The following is an 18055-nucleotide window of genomic DNA, read 5'->3' as shown; positions in this document are numbered from 1 at the left end:
TACAGATGAGAAAAATAGATTCCTGTTATTTTTTTACATAATACAGTCATTTTGTTTAAGCAGTTGTCTATGTTGGGAGAATACACAATTTTTAACACCAAAACTAAGGGTGTGCCAGTATTTCCTTTGGAAAATGTAATTTTTACCAATATTCTATGAAATGTAAGGTTACAAGAATTACATTGAAATTTCCATTTTCCACTTACTCTCCCGCTGAAAAAAAGTCTCATAAAGTATTTCACCAGAATAATCCAACAATGGTGTCTCATCGAATTTTTCCACAACTCCAAGTCTACTTAATTGTAGGCAATAACACAAAAATTTATATAATTTGCAAATGACCCAAACTAAAAAAGAAATTATTCTGACCATTTTAAAGTAAACATTTTTTCACTCCTACCCCTAAGGAAACTGCAGTGGAGCCCTGGTTTTATTTATTAATGGAAAAAACATCATATTTCATTTGTACTTTTTATTAAACAATCTACATAAATAACTTTATTAATTTGAATTTAATTAGAATAAATTTAAGAATTCATTTAATTTTGTGACCCAAACACATCTTAAATCTACTGGTAATATCTTCTATAACTGTCACACTGAAAATCCAATTTGTAAAATAATAACAGTTTTTACCATTTTACTTACTTTTTTACTTTGAGAAAATTTTTTCTCAAAATGTAATATGTTTGTGATAATTGCTTTTAAAGTGTGGCAGTGTATTAAAAACCACCTTTTTAGTTTCTCTGCTCTAAAAAGACCCTTCCAAAATCCTTGGAAAAGCAAGCCCCTTGGAAAGCTGATAAGTCAAAAGCAAAAAGCCTTTTGCTAGGGAAAGTGATTAAGGATGGTATCCTCCTTTTTAACAAAAAAAATTACTCTTTTCAATGCCTCCTCACCCACCTGAAGTGACTGCACCCTTCTTCATGTTGATATTAATATCTATCGAGGATTTTGATAACTATCACAGAGAAGAGGTCCCTTTGTTGACTCCAGGACTCCAGGGAAGTGGTCCAGGAGAGAATAGGATGGTTACTGACTATTCTGGAATATTAACACAAAACTGTATTTTACATATTGTGATCTTTTCCTTACTCAAAATTCCTATAAATGTTACCTGAAATCATCTTAGGGAAGAGTCATGTTGGAGGGCACCAGGTACTATGCCAATTTGGACATCTCTCCAAGCTAGAAATGCTTGGATGTTAGATTAAGGGTAAATAAAATAAAATTGTTTCTGGCAGACTTGTGCCTAAAAATGCAGTGTACAGTATTAATATTTTCTCTTTGATAAAAACAATACTTTCTCTTTATAAGTTACAGCAGAAAACCCAGGTTTGCACAATTAAGATGTTTGAACAGCAGTACAATTTCTACCACTTTGATAAACTGGGAGAATTCTTTATTTGCCCACAGTCCACAGTTAGATTTTCTGGTTCAAATGATTATTTCAACATATCAAACCAAATCTACTAAAAACATTCTTGTTCAGATAGAGTAATACCAATTTTTCTATGGTAAATAGATTTTTTTATCATCATTAGAAATATATGTATTTAAAATAAAGTGAGAATTGGTTCTAAAATCAAGTGGTTACTAAGTTAAGTCAAAAGACATTTATTACGTGATTATCACATGCCAGGAAATGTGGTAAAGGCTGGGAATACAAATACAAGCAGAAAGAGAGGCCCTGCCCTCAAGGAGCTTGTATTCTAATGAATGTAACATATAATACAGACTAAAACTTCATTACGACTTTTTGGGGCAGGGCCAAGATGGGGGAGTCTCTCCTGAGACTCCCTGAGACTCTCCCCTAAACCCCTCCAAATGCCTTTAAAAAATTACTCTAAAGCAGAACCCACAAAAAGACAGAATGAAACAAATTTGCAGCCCAAAACAACTTGGAAGGTTGGCAGGAAAGGTCTCACCAAAGTGAGAGTACAGCAGTCCAGTGCAGGCTGAGCCAGCACAGACTGGGACCCAGAAAACCCTAAGCAGGCTTTGGGGTGATTGAATCACTGGCAGCAGTGGCAGTTTCCAGACTTCTCAGCCCACAGAAATCAAAGACAACTCAGAAGCTCAGCAGGGAAGGTCTGTTGCACCTGGGTGAGAATGGAGAGTAGTCCAGCACAGCCTGTGCCAGCGCAGTCCTGGCCCCAGCAAACCAAAAGCAGGCCTTGGGGGCCACTAAATTGGCAGTGGTAGCAGCAGCGGCAGCAGCTATTTCCAGAGCTCCCAGCATGGAGACAGTAAGGGGGTCAAACAACTGGTCAGGAGGAGATTTCAGAGGTCTTTTTGGTAGCACTGGGGCAGGACTCTGTTGCTTTGCCCATACTCGGATCTGGATCACAGTCCTGGGTGGCAGTCCCAGGGTGATAAGGAGCACTAGGCACAGCAGAGTTTGTGGCCACAATGGAGGGGGAACTCTCCTCACAGTTCCAGGACAGAAAAGAGGGCTTGCAGTCACAGAATAGAACACAGGTCAGGAGAGGAGTACACACTTCTCCTTAGAGCAAACTACCTAGGAAGAACTGAAAATTTATACACTTTTGGAAGTATCTCTGCAGATAGTTGCACAAAACCCCTGTTGCCCTCCACCCTGGAAGCACAGCCCTACTTTAACAAAAAGTTAAAAAGTCAAGTAACAGGCTGGGAAAATGAGCAAACAAAAGGAAAAAACTGACTACAGAAAGTTACTATGGTGACAAGGAAGATCAAAACACACACTCAGAAGAAGACAACAAAGTCAAAGCCTCCAAGAAAAGTATGAATTGGTCTCAGCCATGGAAGAGCTCAAAAAGATTTCAAAAATCAAGTAAGAGAAGTAGAGGAAGAAGTGGGAAGAGAAATGAGAGTGATGCAACAAAATCATGAAAAATGAATCAACACTTGCTAAAAGAGACACAAAAAAATAGTGAGGAAAATAACACCTTAAAAAATAGACTAGACCAAATGGTAAAAGAGGTCCAAAAAGGCAATGAGGAAAAGAATGCCTTTAAAAGGAGAACTGGCCAAACGGAAAAGGAGGTCCAAAACCTCACCGAAGAAAATGATTCCTTAAAAACTAGAATGGAGCAAACAGAAGCTAATGACTCTATGGGAAATCAAGAAACAATAAAACAAAACCAAAAGAATGAAAAAAATAGAAGATCATGTGAAATATCTCACTGGAAAAACAACTGACCTGGAAAATAAATCCAAGAGAAATAATTATGAAATTATTGGACTACTTGAATGCCACAATGTAATGGTAATCAGGGCAGGATTTTTTGCTGTCAAGCGCAGTTAGAACTAAGACTCAGCACTAAGGCAATCGGGAGCCATTGATTAGAAACAATGTATATGATGTGGTACTGGTAATTTGAGAGCTTTCCCACACCTTGAACGGTAAGCCTCGAGCCCCCAGGGCCCTGAGCAGAATATATGTATTGGGAAGGTTAGTGTTTCACTTTTGGGGGTATACGCATTGAAAGGGTGACAAGACTCTGGGCAAGCCATTGAAAAAGGCCCCCTGGCTTTGAAACCCAGATGTTGATGCTTCTCTGGTCACTATGTATTGCTATGGATAAATTGGTTTGTGTTATTTGCTCTGCTTATAATGTATTCCTGTAATTTCTGTTTGTATTTGCCCTGAAGTTCAGGTGGCTGGTCTTTTCCCCCTGAACTATATTAATGACATATATATATATATACACATACACACATATGTTTAATTAAACTGAGATTGTCAACCTCCTGAAAGAGATCCCCAAATGAAAACTCCCAGGAATACTATAGTTAAATTCCAGAGTTCCCAGGTCAAGGAGGAGGTATTGCAAGCAGCTGGAAAGAAACAACTCAAGTATGGTGGAGCTACAATCAAGATAACACAAGATTTGGCAGCTTCTACATTAAAGCACTGGATGCTTGGAATATGATATTCTAGAGGGCACAGGAGCTGGGATTACAACCAAGAATCAGCAAAACTGAGTATAATCCTTCAGGGGAAAAAAACTGACATTCGTTGAGATGAAAAGATGCAGAGCTGAATAGAAAATCTGACTTTCAAACATAAGACTCAAGAGGAGCATAAAAAGGTAAACAGGAAAGAGAAATCACAAGGGGCTTATTAAAGTTATACTGTTTACAATCCTATATGGGATGATGATATTTGTAACTCAAAAGAACTTTATTATTATTAGAGTACATAGAAGTATATTTAATATATAGTAGGAGTATATATAGACTGAGGGCATGATAGCTAAAAAATAAAATAAAAGGGTGAAGGAGGAATGTACTGGGAGAAAGAGAAAGGGGTACAATGGGGCAAATTATCTCACATAAAAGAGGTACGATAAAGCTTTTACTGTGGAGAAGAGGGAGGAGGCAAGAGGGGGTGAGTGAACCTTACTCTCATCAGAATTGGCTCAAAGAGGGAATAACATACATACTCAATTGGGTATAGAAATCTGTCTTACCCTACAGGAAAGTGTGTGTGTGGCAGAGGATAAGAAAAAGTGTGCGTGTGTGTGTGGGGGAGTTATAGAAGGACGGACAGATTGGGGGAGGGGGTGGTCAGAAGCAAAAACACTTTTGAGGAGGGACAGGGTCAAAGGAGAGAGAGAATAGAATAAAATAATATGGAGGGGGAATAGGATAGAGGATTATAGTTAGCTACGGTAACTATGAAAAGAATTTTGAAGCAAGTTTCTCTGATAAAGGCCTCATTTCTCAAACACAGAGAACCGAGTCAAATTTATAAAAATGAGAGCCACTCCCCAACTGATAAATGATCAAAAGATATGATCAAATTTCAGGTGGAATAATCAAAGCTATTTATACCCATATGAAAAAAATATTCCATATCACTATTGATTAGAGAAATGAAGAATAAAACAATTCTGAGGAACTACTACACACCTATTAGATTAGATAATAGGACAGCAAAGGTAAATGATAAATGTTGGAGGGGATGTAGGAAAAGTGAGAAATTAATGCACTGTTGGGGGAGTTGTGAACTGATTCAACCATTTTGTAGGACAATGTGGAACTATGCCCAAAGGTCTATAAAATCATGCATACCCTTTGAGCTAGCAACACTAGTTCTATATCCCAAAAGAGATAAAAAAAAAAAAAAAGGAAAAGGACCTATATGTACAAAAAATATTTATAGCAGCTCTTTTCTAGGACCAAAGAATTAGAAATTGAGGGGACACCCATCAACTGGGGAATGGTTGAACAAACTGTGGATGTGATTATGATGGAATACTATTGCACTATAGGAAATGATGACTAGGAAATGATGACTAGGATGTTCTCAGAGAAACCTGGAAAGACTTGTATGAGCTGATGCAAAGTGAAATGTACTGTGTACAAAGTAACAGCAATATTGTAGGATGATTAGCTGTGAATGATTTCACTATTCTCAGCATTACAACAATCCAAGATAACTCTGAAGGACTTATGATGAAAAATGCTATCCATCCCGAGACAAAGAACTGATGGTGTCTGAATGCAAACTGAAGCACACTTTTTTAAACTTTATTTTTCTTGAGGTTTTTTTTTTTTTGGTCTATATATTTTTTCACAACATGACTATTATGGAAGTGTTTTGCATGATGACACATATATAAACCGATATCGAACTGCTTGCCTTCTCATTGGGGGTAGGGGTAGGGGGTTATGAGAGAAGAAGGGAGAGAATTTGATACTCAAAGTTTTAAAAATGAATATTAAAAGTTTTTTTGCATGTAACTGGGGAAAAATAAAATACTAAAAAAAAAAGAGACTGAATTACCTTTTTTGGCTGCTATGTCACATTGGGCTTGCTCTTCACTAAAAACCCTAGGTATTTTTTTTAGACAAACTGTTATCTAGTCATGACTCCCCAATCTTGTACTTGTAAAGATGATTTTTTTAAACCAAAATATGACTTTTCATTCATTTTTATTAAGTTCCATCTTGTTAGATAAGACCTAATGCTCTAGCTTGTCAGGATTTTTTTCATCCAATGTGCTGGCTATCCCATTTAGTATTAGCTGTAAATCTGATGAGCATGCCATCTATGCTATTTAAGACACTGATGAAAATGATAAATAGCAGAAGGACAAGCACAGATTACTGGGGCATTCCACTACAGACCACCTTTTCGCTAAAGTGAAGTGAATGACTATACTTGAAATGTGATCATTCAAACAATACCGAATCCTCAAAACTATACATCTTTATATCTTTTTGTCAAGAAATTGCTACGATTTGGTCAAATGCTTTCCCGAAACTTAGGTAATATTTATAAGATTCTAAGTCTAGCAGCCCCAGCAAAAACAAAAAAAAGAAAGAAACAACAAAATTGAAGCTAGTCTGGCATGACCTGTCCATGATGAGACCAAAAACACTGCTTTCTTTTTCTAGATGTCCATTGGCCATCCCTTTAATAATATGCTCAAGGATTTTGTCAGAAACAGAAGTCAAACTCACTGAACTATATATAATCTACATATTCTATTCTCTTCCTATTTTTTTGGGAAAATCAGGTCAATGTATGCCCTCAATCTTGTCGTCTTCTCTCTCTTTACTCATGGTATTCCCTATGCTTGGAGGATACTTGCCAAACCCCATCTATTAATATCCTTCTTCTTCCTTCAAGGCTCAATTTAAAATGTCATTCATTCTATGAGGTTTTAATTGATACTTCCACACCCCAAGTACAAGTAAACCTTCCCTTCCCCCCAGCTTCTCACAAACCTTGGTCTAGACCTCTTTACTTACTTTTCTACTCTTTGTATCACAGCTATTCATATGCTTGTCCCTTTGCTCCTTTCTCACCACCTCTATCGCTACATAAGTAGGGCCTACATGTATAATGTGTGTATATACACATATAGGTGTGTGTATATATATATATACACACACACACACACATACATACATACATATATATACACATACATAGGCATGTGTATATGTACATATACACATACATATGTATATATTTAAATTCCTACTTAGTATACAGCGTAGTGCCTTACACATAAATTCTATGCCTATGCTTTGTAGGGTTTTTAGGATAAAAGAATGTTGTACGTTGTTAAAGGCCTTTTCCATATTTATTGAGGTGATTTTAGATGTTTTGGTTTATAATGTTATTAATTATGTTGACTTTCCCCCCTAACATTAAAACATTCTTGCATCCCTGGTAAAAATCCTATTTAGTCATAATGAATGACTTCTTGGATAAATACCTGTAGCCTGTTTGACAGGATTTTGTTTAAAATTTTTGAGTCAACATCCATTAACAATATTAGCCTATGGTTTTCCTTTTGTGTTTTATCTTATGTTGGTTTAGGTATTAAGAATATATTTGTCTCATATAATGTTTCTGGTAGGGTACTTTCTCAATTTTTAAGAGAATTTGTGGAGTATTGGTACTAGTTACACATTTAAATTGAAATTAATAAAAATTTGTTGATCTGAAATGACTATGCTAAATAAAACCAACAAACTAGGTGATTTTACAGTAAAACATTATGAAAGTAATATAATAAAATTAGAACTGAAATTGTTTTTGCTTTGGTTAGACATCACAATTCATTTACCTTTCAATTTAGGTGATATTAAATAGATACAGAGTTGGACAGGACAGGCTGGTTTCTGTTTTATGTGAGAGAATACTCATAGCAAAATCCTTGGAAACTTATTTATACATTAAAAGAATTCAATACATTTCTATTAACATATGTGAGTCACAATGATAATTGGTGAATACATTTGTTAAAAGTCTTGCTTTGTAATTCTACCGTGCAAGATAATCGTACATTCATTTAAAGAAAATTCTAGGCCTTGATTAAAACTACAAAATGAAAATACAGAGTGAAGTGAGTGGAGTGGTTTCTGGGAAATGCAGAACTATAAAACAAACATAACTGTGCAAATCTAAGTGAATCATCATTTATTAACAAGCCAACAAGACTTACTAGAAATAGAATGAAAATGTAAATCAAAACAAATAAATGATTACAGATGCCAATTCAGTTAGGTCTCTTTCCACTTCCAGTTCCTTCTCCTCTCTCTCTCTCTCTCTCTCTCTCTCTCTCTCTCTCTCTCTCTCTCTCAAAATGCATACAGAACCCAAGCAAACACAATGCTCTAAGAATAAATAGAGAAAACATTTTTTTTACTTTAATTATAGGAGAATACACCACTGCTCTTCTTTATTCCCTTTACTGAATGCTATTTAAAATTCCAAATAGTGATTTTTATTCTCAAAAACTAGTACTTTCTTCAGGAAAAAAGCATTATATTAAAAAATATATCAGATAAGTAAAAATAGAACTCTGCTTAATACAAGGCTCATAATTATCCTTCCCTGCAGGTGATGCTGAGCTTTGAGCTGGTCTTCATGACATAAATTTCTTAATTTTATAGGATATATGAGAAATGCATTAAAGGCATAAAAAATTAATAAGCTCCAAATTAAACAAAACATTTCTCCCCTTGACTATCACTCAAAAGCCTATATCCCTCAACTACCCTGCACTAATAATGAGGAAACAATAACATGAATATAAAAATTCATTTCTATTTTTCATAATTCATTGTAGATATATCATTTCTTTTCTGGAGCAGATTTTTTTATACTTTTAAACTATTAATAAGATTAGGAGATAATCTTTGAATATCTACTATTGTGGTAGTGAGAGCAACAGATTAGGAAAATACTTGTAATAGCAAGGGAAACCTAAACTACTATTAAAAATATAGTAGGGAAATTTATAGATCCATAAAGAGGGACTCTTACTTTTCTATTTGTATCCCTAGAATTAGCATAGTGTTTTGCACATGGTAAACATTTAATAAATGCTTTATTTATTTAGTCACTCATTAGCTCAAAGATTTAAGAGCTGGACCTTATCATCTGGTTCAACATCCTCATTTTTAGGATCAGGAAACTAAGGCACAGGGAGGTTAAATAGCTTGGCCAAAGTCACACAGGGGCATGTGTCAGAAGTGGGATCTGAATCCAGGTCCTCTGATTCCAGAGCCACTGCTTTCTCTTCCATACCTCAGAATCAGTTATTACCAAAATGAGGTCTTGAAAAATATACTTATGGGGCAGCTAGGTGGCACAGTGAGTAGAGCACCGGCCCTGAATTCAAATGTGACCCTTAGATACTTGACACACTTACTAGCTGTGTGACCTTGGGTAAGTCACTTAACCCCAACTGCCCTGCCTTCCCCTCTCAAAAAAAAAAGTAAAAGAAAAAAAGAAAAATATACTTATGCTCTTGAGGTCAACTACTAAAAAACAAGCAAACAACAAAAAACCACCTTTCAACTCCATGGTATTTGATTTTTTCAAGAGACTTCTGGCTTTTAAAAAGACATTTAGAGTAATTGACTAGTTGAAAATAATACTAATGGTGCAAGCACAAGCAAAGGAGAAAAAGGCAGAGTTGAAACTCTTCACCTGCAGTATTACAGAGTAAAACAAATGACCTAAAGCAATGCTGTCAAACTCAAGTATAAGTGGATCCCTGTGGGAAGCATCATGACTTAGAAAACCAAAAATTAACATAACCTCTCTAGTTTTTTAAATTTTATTAATGATTCTGAATTATATTTTAATCTGGTCTGACAGGCTGTTTTACACCTTAGATCTAAAGTCTAATAAGAAGCATTATAAATTCATGTTATTTAACTTCAACTGGGTCCTCACTGAAGCAAAATAGTTCTTTTCCTCCATAACGGATTCCCTAGCTCACTGCCCACAGAAGATATTCTAAACCTTTCCTTTCCTCTCCAGGTCTCCCACCTTCCCTCTTCCCCCTCTCTATCAGCTGAGGACCTTGCCCCTTAACTTACTGAGAAAATTAAGGCCATTTAATGTGAGCTCCCTGTTCTCCCTTTTTCTTTACCTCAAAACCTGTTAACATCATCCCAAATTCTCACCTCTTTTTCCCCAGACTGTGACAATATGGTAGCCCTTCTTGTCAAAGCCAACCCCTCTGCGTGTACAAATAATCCCATATCCCCTGGTCTTTTCCAGTCATTCCTTTTCTCTCTCAGATCTTTAACTTCACCTCTACTGCCTTCACATATGCCTAAATCTCCCATCCTTTAAAAACCCTGAATGTCTTATCATTTCAAACTACTGCCATGTATATTTCCCTTTCTTAAACTCCTTAGAAAAGCTATCTATACTTGCAGTCTCCACTTCTCTCATTTGTTTCTCAACCCTTTACGATCTGGCTTCTGTCTATCACTCAAATGAAGTTATTCTCTGGAAAGCCATTATAGCTGATGATCTTTTCTTAGTCTTCATTCATCTCAACCTAGCATCTGACATTGCTGACCACTCTCCCCTCCCCCTGGATATCCTCTCCTCTCTGGGTTTTCATGACATTACATTCTCTTGGTTCCCTTCTTATCTGTCTCACTGTTCCTTCTCCATCTCCCTAACCATTAAGTATTCTCCAATATTCTGTCACAGGCCCTCTCATTTCTCTTTATACCTTCTCTGTTGATACCCTCATCTGCCCCCATGAGTTCAGTTATCATTTTTATGTAAGTGACTCAGAGATCTATCTATCCAGACTTTATCTCTGCCCTGAGCTTCAGTGCCATTTCACTTATTAGACATTTCAGATTGGACATTCCACTCAACTCAGTATGTGGGAAAAAACCCAAACCTTCTGTTCTTCCAAATTTCCCTATTTCTGTCAAAGGCACCACTATCTGTGTAGTTGCTCAGGTTGATAATCTCAACACTATCCTCAAACGATCCTTTCTTGCTTTATACAACCAATGAGTTGCCAAATCTTGCCATTTATTCCTCTACAACATCTTTTAAACCAAACCTTTCTCCACACACAACCACCATATTAGGCCCTCATCACCTCTCACCTAACACTACTGCAATAGCCTCCTATTTGGTCTCCCTACCTCAAGTCTCTCCCTACTCTCGCTCAATCTATACACTGCTGCCACAGTGATTTATCTTAAGTAGAAATATGACCATGTCACTGCCCTACTCAATCAACCTGATTGGCTCCTCATTACCTCCTCCATTTAGCTTTTAAAGCCCATTACATCCTGGTCCCAATGTACTTTCTCAGCCGCAAAGGACATCATTACCCTTCTTGCGCTCTATAATTTAGCCAAATTGGCCTGCTCTCTGCTCCTCAAATATAACAGCCAGATGCCCATCACTGTCCCTACAACGCATACCCTCGTTAGCTCCACCTCTTGGCATCCCTCTTTTCTTTCGAGATATGTTTTAAGTACTATTCTTCTACATGAAGTACTTCCTAATGCACCAAACTCAACCACTAGTGACTTTTCTTATATTTAATTCCTTTGTATTTACTATAGTTCTCTTTATGTTATTCTACAATTACTAATACATGCACTGTTATAAACTCCTTGGCAGTAAGTACTATTTCATTTTTTTGTATTTGTATCCTTAGTACCTGGCACATAGTAACTACATTATAAATGCTTGTTGATTGATTTACTTAATCAATAAGACAAAAAATTCAAAATTATCAAGATTAAAAGCAAACTGTATTTTAAGTATATACAGAACCTTAAGCTAATGATATTTATGAAATCATCATGATTAGGAATATATTTAATAACTAAGATTCTGTTGTTGAATATGATCTATAAAAATTTTCATTCTTTAAAAATTTTGAAATACAATTTTTAATCTGTTTACCAATCTTTCAAATCAAGAGTTTTAGTGAGCTTTGAAGCCACCTGACAGAAATACAAAATGCAGTAACTTTGTGTCACAGATATACCTCAGAGATATTGTGGGTTTGGTTTCAGATCACTGTAATAAAGTGAATATTGCAATAAAGCAAATTACATGAATCTTTTGGTTTCCCAGTGAATATAAAAGTTATGTTTACACTATACTGCAGTCTAACATGTGAGTAATAGTATTATGTATTTTAAAAAAAGGTACATACCTTAATTTAAAAATTCTTTATTGCTAAAAAGGCTGAGCCATCAGCTGAGCCTTCAGTGAGTTGTAATCTTTTTGCTGGTGGAAGGGTAATGGCTGCTGACTGATCAGGGTGTTGGTTGCTGAAAGTTAGGGTGGCTGGGGCAATTTCTTAAAATAAGACAACAATGACTCCACATCGATTCCTTTCACTTGAACACTTAGAAGCACTCATGGTAGGGTTATTAATTGGCCTAACTGCAATACTGTTGTGTCTCAGAGAACAGGGCAGGTCCAAGGAGAGGGAGAGAGACAGATGAATGGCCACTTGGTAGAGCAGTCAGAACATATACCACATTAATTGATTATATGGGCACAGTTGTGGCACTTCAAAGCAATTACAACATTAACATCAAAGATCACTGATCACGGATCATTGTAACAGATATAACAGTAATGAAATTGTGAGAATTACCAAAACGTGACACAGAGACATGATGTAAGCACATGCTGTTGAAAAATGGTGCCAGTAAGACTTGCTCTACTCAGGGTTGCCACAAACCTTCAGTTTGTAGAAACACATATCTGTGAAGCACAATAAAATGAAGAACAATAAAATGAGGTATGCCTGTAGTTTGCAAAAACAAGTGACTGACTTTAGGGAAGAGTACAATTTGCTACTGAATTTCAACAAAAGCCTTTGTATAACACTGATTTGAGATTGAGAATGAGAAAGGACTATCATGGTCATGGTTTAGCAATCATAACCAATAATGTTTGGGAAGTACTGTTTTCAGCTATGACAGCCATTAAAGCCAACTATGTAAATAATCAGACCTTTGAATTACTGCATTACAAAGTGTAAAACCAAATTTAAAAAAAGAAACTATCATTTATATATATAAAATTTATGTATTTTGTAGACATATCTACAAAATAGCAATACAAAAATGACTAAAAATATTGATTTATAATTTATTAATGTGTAAAAGCAAAAATTTTGTGAAAATCATTATTTTACAAGATGCGTGTGCATATGTGTGCATGTGTATGTACATATATATTTATGAGACATATATAAAATTTTTAAACAACCTTACATCTACTGGGAGTATGTGCAAACATATTTTTCTGATGGGACTGTGTGTTAAAAAGGCTTGTAAACCACTACTCCAGATCAGCCTTCCAAGTAATCTAGTAGATTTTTATTTTTATATAACTTGTTGCTGTTGTTTAAACATACACACACACACAAATATACATACATACATACAAACATACATATGTACAACCCAACTGGGAAAGAAAACTTCTTGTAATACAATAATTGATAATGGAAGATGATATAACAGAAGGAATACTGGATTAAAAATTAGGGGACCAGGGTTTGAATTCCAGCTCTGCCATTCACTACACTTGAGGTCTTAGAAGGATCAAGCAATCAATAAGTACCTACTATGTTCTAGGATGTTCTAGGATGAGTCAGTTACAATGTCTTAGCTTTAGTTTCCATCTCTGCAAAATGAGAAAGCTAGAATAGATGACCTTAAGGTCACTTATAACTCTGATCTCTGATGTCATGAAATCAAAATAAGCTATGTTGAGTGTGGGGTATATTAAACAACAATTTTCCATCTCTGTTCTGGCTATAAAAATGTTAGGAGTAGTTTACCCCTGTGCATCTCAGCACTACAAATATTTTTAATAACACTAAAGATAGACTAGGTGCTCTATGCAAAGCCTAAGAAACAGAAATCACAGTTTCTGGTATCTTTCTGATATATTCTTGAGGCTTATTTCAAAAATTTAACAATTAGTGAGTTAAGCTAGATTATTTAATTTCAATAAAAATATCATACTTCAAACAGATGAGAGTCTAGCAAGTAAATTTTCTTTGCTTTTATAATCACTATAGACAGTTCATATACATACTTTTTGAGAAGCCTTATAGTATACCTGATAGTTCCTGTGGGAGAAGGCAGAGGGCTGATCAGGTGAGCCATGTTGTCAGGAATGTTTATTGTTAAGGGAGTGATCTGAGGCTGCACAGGCTTAACTGGGGACTCTGGGGCCTCCTGTTTTTCCCTCTTCTCATTGGACAGTGCTGTGAATGTTATCTTGATGTTTGTGCTAGGAAATCTGAAGGTACATCTGAAAAATAAAAACAAAAAGATAAGCACCTGCTTTTATATACTGCATGTAAATGATTGTGGAAGGAAAGACAACTAAACAAAAACATTTAAAAAGAGTATCTAAAGATGCCATTACCTAAGGAAAAGTTAAGAAAAGATTCATGTCTCAAAAATATTGGCATGTTCATGTTCCTTTAAATATACAAAAAAAGATTCAGTATATTATGTCATAATCTACACAAAAGCTACCACTACCAAAGTTATATCATATTACATAGATGTTTTCTGAATAAAAATAGGCATGTTTTGTACCTTTAAAAAGGAATGAAAATATGAATTAGATAAATTAATAAGCATTCAAAATTATATGCAACCATGAAACATGTATGACTTTTAAAATAAATGCTGGAAGACATTTAGCTCATTAAGTGCATCTTTTGAGAGGCAGTTTGGCATGGTAGACAGAGTAACATTAAAGGGTCAAGTACCATATTAGCCACTTAGTCCTGAGAAAGTCATTTAACCTCTCAGTACCTCAGGCAACTAACTCTCTACAGGTAAGTTGGTGAACAGGTCCAGATCTGCATGAAGTTGCCTCACCAAGAGGTAAATCAAAGGTCCTTACAAAATTAAAACAAAACAAAAAAACCCAAACAACAAAAAAGTTATCCTACAGTTACACCTATTGCCTGCTGGCTTGAAACTAATTACAATCTTCAGTGGATAGAGTGCCGGATCTGAATTTAGGAATTCTCAAATCCAGCCCCAGATATTAACTAGCCATGTGACCTTAGGCAAGTCACTTACCATAACTTCTTTCTGTCTGTTTCCTTAACTATAATATAGGAATAATAATAGCACCTGTCTCCTAGGGTTGTTATGAGAACCAAATGAGGTAATATCTGTAACGTGCTTAGTATAGTCCCTGGCATACAGTATCATTTCATTTTGTTCCAATTCCTTTCCCTCCTTCCCCTATCACCTACTTTAACATCTTTCTTATATCCTTAAATCTTCAGGAAATGAGGATAATTAACATCATTTTCCACATATATTAGTATGGTATCACACGGGAAATCTTAAGGTTTCTTCCCTTACCATCCAGAATTCATATAGGATAGCATAAAATTTAATATTTTTGTTTGTTGGCTTTATTTTTTTGTAAAAGGAAACTTCAATATCCCTTTTCTCATAATATCCCTTTACCTTTCCTCCCTCTTAATCAAATGAGGGCATTACTATGAAGTGAAAACATGCATTAGTGATTTTAAAGTAATTTTTGCCAGAAATTAGGCACACCATGTTTTTTATATCACTTTGCCTCTTAACAAATTAAAAGAAAAAAAAATAAAATTACTGCCTCAAATATCTCAAAAGAAACCCATCAGGGATGCTAAATAGCTAGTCAAGTTAATAAAGAATCTATATAAGTGAAATTCTAAATAGGTTAATTTAGTGAGAACAATACCTTCTGGGGAAGGCTGGTGATAAATATAACATCATGCTTTCCTTTGGCAGTTGGCCAAATACTGAGATCACCACAGTCATCTTTCAATACACCCATGTTTGACTAAACCAATGAAACATTATCAACAATGCTAAAATAAAACTATAATACAAAATGATACTTTATACAGCTCTAATTTGATAAAGGAAACAAACTTAGGTGCAAGATTCTATGTAATAGAAACAAAAAAAGTAAGTACTCTGCCATATATACTCTGTTCAAAGTAAAAACAGTCCCTACTCTAAAGGAGTTCATATTTTAATGCAGATGATATATAAACAGTAGATGGGAGGTAATCTCAAATATGAAGGCACTGATATCTTTGTGAATTAGAAAAGGGCTCTTAACAGAAGGTAGGATTTGAGCTGAATTTTGAAGAACACCAGAGAAAATCAGAGTTGGATATGAGGAGGGAGAGAATTCGTAGGCATGTGAGACAGCTTGAAATCACAGAGATCACACACAGATATGGGAGAGGAAATGTCAGATAAAAGCAACAGCAAGTAGGGAAATGTAGCTAGATTGAAGCATGCATGACGCAGGACAAAGTATAAAAAGATAGGGAAAAGCTAGGAAGGGGTCAGATTACAACAAACCTTACATGGCAAATGAAGATTTTATACATGATTCCAGAGGTAAATGGGAACTCTTGAAGTTTACTGAGTGTGAGGGGAGACAAGGTCAGACTCAGGCTTCAGAAATATCACTTTAGAAAATGAGTGGAGGATGGATTTGAGTGGCAAGAGATTTGAGAAAGGGAGAATAACAAGTCTATTGTAATAGTACAAGTGGGAGGTCATAATGATTTGAAATAGGGATTCAAAGGCACAGAGGTGAGGAAGGAGTACATTCCAGGCTTGAGGACAGCTTATGCAAAGTCAAGGAGATGGAAAATAAAAGGCAGTGAACATAACAAGAGTATATGAAGAGGAGTATAAGGAAATCAGTCTGGGAAGATAAGGCTGATGCTAGTGTGACTTGGTGGTTTAAATGTTTTAAGGTACAACAAGTTACACCAAGGTACATCAAAGACATCAAAGCCCTAAATAAGTGGTGCACCTTGACAAGTCTCTATAATTGGTACATACGTGCGTGTAGTTTCCATTACCCAGCTAATTCACTCCATATTAGCTTGGACTAAAATTTTTATTCCAAAATGCTCAAAATTTGGTTTCTATTAATCATACTAATAGAGTGTCTCAAAGGGAAGATTCAAAGATATTTAAGATTCCACACAACATGACTACTCTAGGCTCATAAACGTTACTTCAGGCCTCAGTTTATTTCATCATGAATCATCTCACTCACTCACACACACAACAACAACAACAAAAAGAAAGTGAGGAAGTTATACTTCAATTTGCATTTAATATGCTAGTTTTCTCTCTGGAGGTAGATAGCATTTTTCCATCATAAATCTTGTGGAATTATCTTGGATCATTGTATTGTTCCGAGTAGGTCTTTCACAGTTGATCTCATTACAACATTACTATTACTGCACACAATGATCTCCTGGTTCTCCTTACTTCACTGTGTATCAGTTTATATAGGTCTTCCCATGTTTTTTTCTGAAATCACCCTCATCATTTCTTATAGCAAAATACTACTACATCACAATCATGTGCCAAAACTTGTTCAGCCATTCACCAAATGAAAAGCAAATTTACCACCACAAAAAGTTGCTATAAATATTTTTGTACATATAGGTCCTTTTCCTTTTTCTTTGATCTCTTTGGGATACAGAGCTAGTAGTTATATTGCTGGGTCAAAGGGTATGCACAGTTTTGTAGCCCTTTGGGCATAGTTCCAAATTCCTCTTCAGAATGGTTGAGTCAGTTCACAATTCCACCAACACTGCATTAGTGTTCCAGTTTTCCCAAATCCCCACCAACATCCAACAATTTCCTCTTCTGTCACATCAGCCACTCAATTCTACTTTTTAAAGAGTTCTTTTCTTCAGTGCATTTTTATGTCTCTTTTACCACTAGGCAAATTCTGCTTTTTTTTAAGGCGTTACTTTCTTCACCATTTTCTGGTGCCTCCTTTGACAAGCTCTCTTAATAATAAATAAATAAAGCCAAGACTCTTTTAATAATTTTCTTATATCATTCTCATTTCTTTTCCCAAATTTTTGTCTATGCTACTCTTGTCTCTTTCTTTAACTCTTCCAAGAATTCCTGTTGACCTTTTTTGTCCAATTTGCATTTTTCTTTGAGGCTTTGGATGTAGCTATTTTCACATGGTTATCTTCTGAGTTTGTGTCTTGAGTTTCCCTGTCACCACAGTAACTTTTTATGGTCGTGTTCCTTTTTTCTTATTTGCTCATTTTCCCAGTCAATTTATTGACTTTGAATTTTATGTTAAAGTTAGGCTTTCTTTACCTAGCAGTGGGGAGCAACTGTCCCAAGTTTCAGACTTTTTCATGCTGTTGTTTCCAGAGCTAGTTCTGGAGGTCTTCAAGTTTTTGTGCTTCCAAAATGTTGCGATCTG

At 35.6% G+C, this 18055-nt stretch overlaps 1 protein-coding gene across 1 annotated transcript in view; it reads right to left on the bottom strand.

Moving 5' to 3' along the window:
• The window catches only part of FOXK2 (forkhead box K2), a 122598-nt gene that overhangs the window by 18578 nt on the left and 85965 nt on the right, over nucleotides 1-18055 (bottom strand). The window contains exon 2 of the mRNA XM_036767956.1: nucleotides 13883-14077. Coding sequence (XP_036623851.1) covers nucleotides 13883-14077 — 195 coding nt within the window. The remainder of the gene's footprint in view (nucleotides 1-13882; nucleotides 14078-18055) is intronic.

This window comes from Trichosurus vulpecula, chromosome 7, assembly GCF_011100635.1.
Source record: "Trichosurus vulpecula isolate mTriVul1 chromosome 7, mTriVul1.pri, whole genome shotgun sequence".
Taxonomy (NCBI): domain Eukaryota; kingdom Metazoa; phylum Chordata; class Mammalia; order Diprotodontia; family Phalangeridae; genus Trichosurus; species Trichosurus vulpecula.
This window is presented reverse-complemented; position numbering and strand designations above follow the sequence as displayed.